Raw genomic sequence first — 8,729 nt, 5'->3', positions numbered from 1 at the left:
TCAGCACCCCCCTGGTGGGCGGGATCTCACCTGATGTGCCCAGTGTGCGGGTGCTCAGCACGCCCCCTGGTGGGCGGGATCTCACCTGATGTGCACAGTGTGAGGGTGCTCAGCACGCCCCCTGGTGGGCGGGATCTCACCTGATGTGCCCAGTGTGGGGGTGCTGAGCACATCCTCTGGGTGAAGGGCTCAAATACAACTTGAACTTTACCTTAGAAATGAAAACAATGTAGCCTAAGCATTTGTACCCTTACATTAATCTGAAATAAAATATATCTATTAATTTAAAAAAAAAAAAAAAAAAGAAAAATAGCTGCCATCCAATGATGTTCATGTCCTTATCCCTGGGACCCTGAGAGTGTCAGTCTAGGTTGCAAAGGAGGATTAAGCCTGCCAAGGAGTGACAGGGAGACGCACTTTGCTAGCTTAGACAGAAAGTAGATGTGTGACATCATGAATATAAACAAGTTTGACTTTGATTTCAAGACTATTTTTGTTTCCTATAGCTGCTATGCCAGATTACCACAAATTTAATTAAAGAAACAAATCTCTTGCAGTTCTAGAAGGCAGAAATCTAACAAGGGCCCTCACGGATGGGTTCCCACTGCAGCCTCGGGAAAGAGCATCAGTTCTTGGTCTCTTTTCTCCATCTTCAAAGCCCGCAAAACTGCTTCTTTCTGTAGTTTTCCTGTCATCCCCCTCATCTCTTCTCATTCTCTCTTCCACTTTAAGGACCTTTGGGATTACACTGGGCTCATTTAGAATTATCCCTCTATTTTAGAGTCACTTGCCCAGCAGCCTGAATTCCTCTTTGACGTGGAACCTCACATATGTTAGGATGTGTACTTTTTTTTTATTTTTTGAGACAGAGTCTCACTCTATCACCTTGGTTAAAGTGCTGTAGCAGCATAGCTCACAGCAACCTCAAACTCCTGGGCTCAAGAAATCCTCACACCTCAGTCTCCCGAGTGAGAGTGGGGACTACAGGTGCCCGCCACTATGCTTGGCTAGGTTTTCTATTTTCAGTAGGGATAGGATCTTGCTTTTGCTCAGGCTGGTCTTCAACTCCTGAGCTCAAGCAATCTGCATACCTTGGCCTCTTGGAGTGCTGAGGTTACAGGTATGATTTGCCTCACCCAGCCATGAAGTCCAATTATTAATTTCTATGACTGTAGGACGTATTCTGGGTTTAATGTCACAGGGGATAATATGTACTTAAAGGGATACATTTCAATATATTTTAAAACTTAGGTATATTTGTGTGTTATAACCAGATGAGCACACTGAGAATTAACAAAAGTTTCTTGAGAGAAAAAATGTTGAAAATATTCAAAGAGGGTTAGCTCATCTTTTCTGAAGGATTATCTTTCCTGTCCTTTAGAGCTCAAACTTGGGAAAAATATTGGAAATAGGTTGCTAGAGTTTCGGTCTAAAATCTGGTTTGGTGAGACCAAATGACCTGGTCATAACCCATTCACTTCACCTATTTACCATACCGTAGAAATACTTCGAATCAGATGCACAATCATCTATCATACATTTTTGAAAATACAGACCATCACATTAAGAGCCTCCAGCTCTATTCCAGCAGTAACTCTTCTAGGAGATAAACTGCAGCTCTTAGTGGGGTTAACAGATTTAACAATAAAAATAGCCTCACTGTCATTCAGTTAAATTTGCATTTCAGATAAATAACAAGATTAGTATAACTATGTGCCATGCAATATTTGAAACCATACTTGTACTAAAAAGGGCTAAAAATGACCTGTTTCCCTGAAATGCAAAATTTAACAGAGCATCTTGTATTTTTACCTGATGATCCTGAGAAGCTGGTCACCTTCTTTCCAAAAACAAAAAAAGGAAGACATTGGGGAAGAGCTTTTCTCTTTTTCTTTTCTTTTTTTACATTTCAGATTAATGTGAGGGCACCAACACTAGGTTGCAATGTTTGCATCTGTTGGGTAGAGTCCCTTTTGTAGTTGTGTTCTAACACCAAGAGGTGTGCCATAAGCCCCTACATCATGCCCATTAAGTGGGAGCACAAGAGCCATAGTTTTCTTTTTTTAGAGACAATTCTCACTTTGTCACCCTCAGTAGAGTGCCATAGCGTCACAGCTTATAGCAACCTCCAGCTCTTGGGCTAAGGTGATTCTCTTGCCTCAGCGTCCTTAGTAGCTGGAACTACAGGTGCCTGCTACAACTCCTGGCTATTTTTTGTTGCAGTTTGGCCAGGTCTGGATTTGAACCCTCCACCCTCAGTATATGGGGCCGGCACCCTACTCACTGAGCCACAAGTGCTGCCTGAGCCATAGTTTTCTAAGCAGCTGGTCTGCAGTGACCTTCAAAGGCAGTGGCTGAGGTTTTTGTCCCCCTATGTTCACAAACAATTTAATTTTTAACTTAACTTAAAATCTCCCAGAAAGGAGAATCATCCATCTCCCCTCTTGCCAAGAACTTCATCCACAGAACATACCATCTGCTTTCCCTTTGGGTCAGGCCACAGGGTCTGAGGACTTCACCTGCCAGGATGTAGGCAGGGCCCTTTTGGAACTCACAGGTATAGTCAGCCAGAGAATAGCCAGAGTGTACCCTGTCATCTCCTCACAGACGACTCACCTACACACACACAAGCCTCACATCCCACCTAGAGAAATGTTTGCTGCTTTCTCAAGTATGAAGAAAGCTCATCAGAGAAAAACATTTAGGGTTCCCCCAGATGTTAATCTGTTGGCTTTTAATATCTGTTCAGTGAAAATAAGATCCATTTGCAAATGTAATTGGCATTTTTAAAATTCTGTAGCTCCCTAGTTCTTCCAGATGATAAATAGAATCTCAAAAAGGTCAACTGAGAGATTAGATTCTGGTTTTCCACACTTCTCATTCAGGACTAGTTTCCAAATTAATTAAATGTGGTTGATTAAGGAGCAAGAACATGGTGGACCTGAGTGGGTTTGAATCCCAGGTCTGTCAGTTACTTGTCTAAGCATGGACAAGTCACTTGACCCCACTGGGTCTTATAAAAGAAGATGACAGTGTTGGCCACCACAGTGAGTTGCGAGCATTAAACCATTTGATGTGACTCAGGGTAGGGTCTGTACATGGTAGGCCCATGTGCATGTGAATAAGTATTTTTATTACATGAGATTTTTAGCCCTCAGTAAAAAAACTAAAGAGGCTGGGCATGGTGGCTTATGCCTATAATTCCAGCTTTCTGAGAGGCCAAGGCTGAAGGATCTCTTGAGCCCAGGAGTTTGGGTCTGCTGTGAGATATGATGACCCCATGGCCCACTATTCAGGGTGACAGAGACTGTGTCTCAAAAAATAAAAATGAAAATAAGTAACTAAAGAGAACTTCTGGCTGACTAAGCATTTTTTTTATTCAATTTTTTTTAAATTTCACATTAATGTGAGGGTACAAACAAGTAGGTTACAATGTTTGCAGTTGATAGGTGTCCCCCACCCAGCAGATGTGCCACATGTGCCCATTAGGTGGGAGCTCACCCACCTTCCTCCTTCCTTCCCCCCTCTCATCCCTCCTCCCCTATTCTCTCTGATTCATGTTGACTTGAGTTTTTCTCTTGAGTGAGTGTTTATTAGACCATCTACTGGCTTCATATTGGTATTGAGTACACTGGATACTTGTTTTTCAATTATTATTAAGTGCTAAGGTGGTTTTCCTATTTCAGAAGACAATGAAGTATTCCCTTCCTTAGGTGATCTTCCTACTAGGAGTTACGGTCTGTGCAGTTTATCACGGCAAAATGAAAAGGAAGATGCAGACGTCACACTGAGTTTAGAAAGAACATAGGAATCAGGCAAGGGAAACCACAGTTATAACCCACCAATACCAGGCAATGCAATCTGTGAGTGTAAGGGTGTGTATGTGGTGAGATCAGCATCCATTCACCCCTGAATTCCTACTTATTTAACATTAAGGAGGCTGGGTGCAGTGGCTCAAGGCAGTAATCTCAGCACTCTGGGCTCTGGGAGGCCAAGGCAAGAGGATCCCTTGAGCTCAGGAGTTCAGACCAGCCAGACCAAGAGGAAGACCCTCTTCTCAAAAAAGAAAGGAAAAAAAAACAGAAAATGAAGAAAAGAAATTTTTTAAAGGAAGTCTTAAAAGTGAATGCTTTGATCCTTTCATCTTTGTGGCAGAAGTAACAACAATTCCAAAATGATTTGCAACACTCAAGGGCACTTATGTAGGTAAAGCAAGATGGATGGGATGTTGTATGGACTGTGGGAGGTCCAGTCAGAATCCACCTACCAAACTGACGAAGGTCCAGGCAGAGATTTGCTCCCTCCACCAAGGTGGTGTTCCGGCAGATGGTCCAGAGGTTGAAGTACATGTAAACTGGCAGTGAGGTGAAGGCGGTGACTCCCAGCCAGGCCAACATGAAGAGATACGTCAGCATGATAAACTGCGAAAGAGAAGGAGATGGAGAGAAAACAGTGCACTGGGAACGGCAATTCTGTGTTGAATCTGCAGACTCCATAGGGAAGGCTGTTAGGGCTAAGGAAAAAAGAAAGCATTGCCATAACACCCTGTCAGCAACTATGGGATGGAAAGTTGAGAACGATTAGCCAATGTTAAGTGAATAGTTCAGGTTAAGTGAAAGAACTTGCCAGAAAATCACCCTGGGAGAAGTTCTGATGTGTAACAGAAAATACAATCCCCTGCATTTTTTTTCAGAGTAACAAAGAGAGATTTTATTTAGAAAGAACAAAGGGAAAAAGTTTGGAGCACCTCCAAAAAGAGTTGGGACTGGGTCCGCTCAGGAGGAAGAACAGGTGAGAGATCCAGCCCCCTGCATTCTAATGCCTGTTTCATTATGTATATCTCTTAAGCTTTTTATCATAGCTTTTTTTTTTTTTTTTTTTTTACTTTAGAAGGTATTCATGGATACATTTAAAGAAGATTCTGCAAAATGGGAAATTTTACTGTGGAAAATTTCAAATGCGTTAGGACCCCGTAAAAAAGTTTGTATGCAACAACACTGGCAGAATCTTTTCATATTATAAATATTTAAGCTACTATTCATGTTTATAAATATGGTAATTCTCACATCATATTACTCTATAATGCTTTAGTTTGTATTTCAACACTTTAATAACTTTTGTGAACCTTAAATCTATCTTCTCTTAGGTATGTTAATTTCACTATTGTTATGGAAATGCAGTAAAATAGAATTGTGATTTTGACAATAAAGTTTTAAAAATTGATATCAGAAACTCTTTCATTATTTGTAAAGTGGATTAAAGGTGTTCATGTATCCTAGATAGAACTGAATAAGATACGTAGTTTCAGCAAAGCCTCATATGAATTTTTAGTTTAAAATGATATAAATGCTGGGTGGAACTGGAGACCACTCTCCTAAGTGAAGCATCTAAAGAATGGAAAAACACACACCACAAGTACTCTCTATTAAACTGGAACTAACCAATGAGCACACATGTGCACAGAGGAGGTAAAATCAAGCAGAAGGAGGGGTAGGAGAGGATGGGAGCAAAGCTACCCAACGGGTACAGTGAATACTATGTGGGTGACGGCCACACTCATAACCCAGACTCACGCATAACAACTGCAATCCACGTCACCAAAACCAGAAACATTTGTACCCCTGCAGTATTTTGTTATAATAACGTTTAAAAAGGAAATTGGGATGATAAGCCAACGCCAGTGAAATGGCCAAATGACAGCTGAGCACCGGTTCGTGAGCAAAGCACTAGACGTGAGCTGTATTTGTAAATCAGAGTTTCTTGAATTCCACACCATTGAAATTTAAGACCAAACAATTATGTGTGATAGAGACCATCCTGCAAATTGTGGGATTTTTTGACAACATCCCTGAAACTACTCACTAGATGCTAGTTGTACAACCAAAATTTCCCGGTGTCCCTGGGAATGAAATAGCTTCTGATTGAAAACCACAACAACTAAGGCAGGAAAATACCAGGTTAAAAGGAAGTAAATGAACTCTTGAATATATCACTCCAAATGCGAAATGGAAAAGCATTGACAATATTGAACACAAGTGGCTCTGGAAATTATACAGTGTACAGCTGAATGCAGAGAGAATTACTAAGTTACTATGTAAATTACTTGAATATATATAATCATTATCATCATCGTTGTCATGATCATTATGACGGCCCCAAACTACCTAAGCATAAGTTATGATCAGAGATATGTTTAAAAGCAACTTTATTCATAATTCCAAAACTTAGAAGCAGCCATGGTTAATTACTAGGAAAAAAAAGAACAGAACCTTCTCCCAAGAAGGCAGAAGAATGGCCAACAAGCATGTGAAATAGTGCCCACCTTAAGTCAATAGAAGACAGAAATTGCATGATATAGTTGCCACAAAAGTGCAGTAAAACGCAGAGAGATACATGTTTACATGGGGAGAAAGAGACACAGGTACTTCCTTTAAGTTGCAGATAGATTTTGTTATCCCATATAGGTATTCCAAAGTCCTTGGAAAAAGAATAATTATTAATTGTCACAAGGGTTGCCACCTCAAAACTAATTGGACTGCATAAGACTTGAGAATTTGAAACTGATTTTTTACAAGACATAATCCTTTTTTTTTTTAAGAGAGACAGAGTCTCAGTTTCTCACCCTCAGTAGAGTGCTGTGGCATCACACAGCTCACAGCAACCTCCAAGTCCTGGGTTTAGGCGATTCTCTTGCCTCAGCCTCCCAAGTAGCTGGGACTATAGGCACCCGCCACAACACTCAGTTATTTTTTTGTTGCAGTTTGGCTGGGGCCAGGTTTGAACCCACCACCCTCAGTATATGGGGCCAGTGCCCTACTCACTGAGCCACAGATGCCGCCCAAGACATAATCTTATCACCAAGTTGTGATGGCAATCTTCTAGAAGAAATGCTAACTGTGTTTTAAAACAATACTTTAGTTCCTGGGAGGAGACAGCAAATACCCACATGCTACTGACATGAACCCACATCACACAGTGAAGGGAGAGGAATGACATACCCAGGTGCTCACACATCTCCCGCACGTGGTGATTTTGAAGTCCCCATAGAGATCTTTGATGGCGCCAGTTGTGAAGAAGCCTTCCACCATCAGCAAAATACCATACACAAAGAACGCAGCTGCGATGCCGTAGATCACATACTTAAAGATGTCAATCCTGATGGAGAAAAGACAGAGGGATTTATTTCATTAACTTTTTATTGCTGGGCTGCAGAAATTGATTCTCATATTCTTCTTAGAATATTTATGTCCATAATGGAGGTTGGATTGAGAAACAGGTGCGCTTTTATATGCCTGTCCCTCATTTATCTATAAATTTTGTCCTGCCCCTTCCAACATGTACTGATGGGGCCTTTGGGGTTTTCAGGCTTGTAGGTTTCTTTGCCTTCCCTTCAAGTCTCCCCCTTGAATCTCCCCCACAAACTGTGGTTTTGAATAAGCAGTGAGTTGTACTTCTAAAGGAGTTTGTTCTTTATCAATTTGTTATATAGAGAATCATCATACAAGTTCTTGAATTAGGACAAAATACCAAATAGAAAGCTTTAAGTACATTGCTTAAGAACACAGACTTTTAAACATTCATATTAAAAGAGGAAGAAAGCTTTATGGTTTTAATGGTGCAGTGGGTTTAACTCCAATGACACAAATCCCATATATTTGTCATTATAAATCGTCAATTATAGTTGTGGTTTTTTATACTTACCATAAAACATCATTAATATCTGCTGACAATAATGAAAAATGTGTGGTTTTAGAGTTAAATTATAAGTTGGACAAGTGAGTCTTTTAGGTAGAATCCTTAATGGATATTATATGGAATTGGGCCTCACCCAAATGATAGCACAATTCCACAGAGGCAGGAGAAGATACCCCTCCTTTTCTCATCATTGACTACCCAATGGGGAAAACATCCATGTGGCTTAAACATTTATATAGAAAACATATAAAGGTACACACATGTGACAAATACACAGATGAAAAATGGATATATGAATAGATAGTTCTTTTTCTCTTTATTTCAAATTAATATGAGAGTACAAATGTTTAGGTTGTTTTCAATTCTAAGGTCAAGTTCGAGGTGTAGTTGAGCCCTTGCCTTGGGGGAGGGCACGCTGAGCACCCTTACCTTGTGCACATCAGGTGAGATCCCGCCAGTTGCCCTTCCTTTTCCCGTAGCTCTGCACATAGTAAATGAATGATCTATGGTATTAAAAAGGCACAATTTGCCCATGTATAGATTAAGGTTCCATTTGCATCAGATGGTTTGTTTTTTGCTATTGAGCTATAGGAGTTCTTTACATATTTAGGATGTTATTTCCTTACCCGATATGTGATTTGCAAAAGTTTTATAGGTTGTCCTTTCACTCTGTTGATAATTATCTTTTCTGCACAGAAGCATTTTAGTTTGATACACTTACTCCCTCCTGTTTGTTTTGCTATAGCTGCATGTGACTTTGGTGTCATATCCAGGAAACTATTTCCAAAACCATGTTATGATAGCTTTTCTTTTATGGCTCATATAGTTTTGGGTCTTACATTTGTTCTTAAATTCATTTGAAATTGATATTTTTTGTGAATCATGTGAGACATGCATCCAAACGTCCTTCTTCTGCATGTGGAGATCCAGTTTCTCTCCTATTTTTTTATTGAAGAGATGATCCTCTCCCACTGAGAATTAGTTGACCACATATATGCTGGAGTTTGTTTGGGGGTTCTTCTTTTTTTTTTTTT

The 8,729-nt window shown here is 40.2% G+C and overlaps 1 protein-coding gene across 1 annotated transcript in view; it reads right to left on the bottom strand.

The window, feature by feature from the left end:
- The window catches only part of GPM6A (glycoprotein M6A), a 196,002-nt gene that overhangs the window by 10,563 nt on the left and 176,710 nt on the right, over positions 1–8,729 (bottom strand). Inside the window, exons 3-4 of the mRNA XM_003792805.1 lie at positions 6,999–7,155; positions 4,268–4,421 (exon numbers count right to left, since the gene is read on the bottom strand). Coding sequence (XP_003792853.1) covers positions 4,268–4,421; positions 6,999–7,155 — 311 coding nt within the window. The remainder of the gene's footprint in view (positions 1–4,267; positions 4,422–6,998; positions 7,156–8,729) is intronic.

Source organism: Otolemur garnettii, unplaced genomic scaffold, assembly GCF_000181295.1.
Source record: "Otolemur garnettii isolate 467f Iridium unplaced genomic scaffold, OtoGar3 scaffold00061, whole genome shotgun sequence".
In the NCBI taxonomy this organism is placed as follows: domain Eukaryota; kingdom Metazoa; phylum Chordata; class Mammalia; order Primates; family Galagidae; genus Otolemur; species Otolemur garnettii.
The sequence above is the reverse complement of the archived record's forward strand: the minus strand, read 5'-3'. Positions and strand labels throughout refer to the sequence as shown.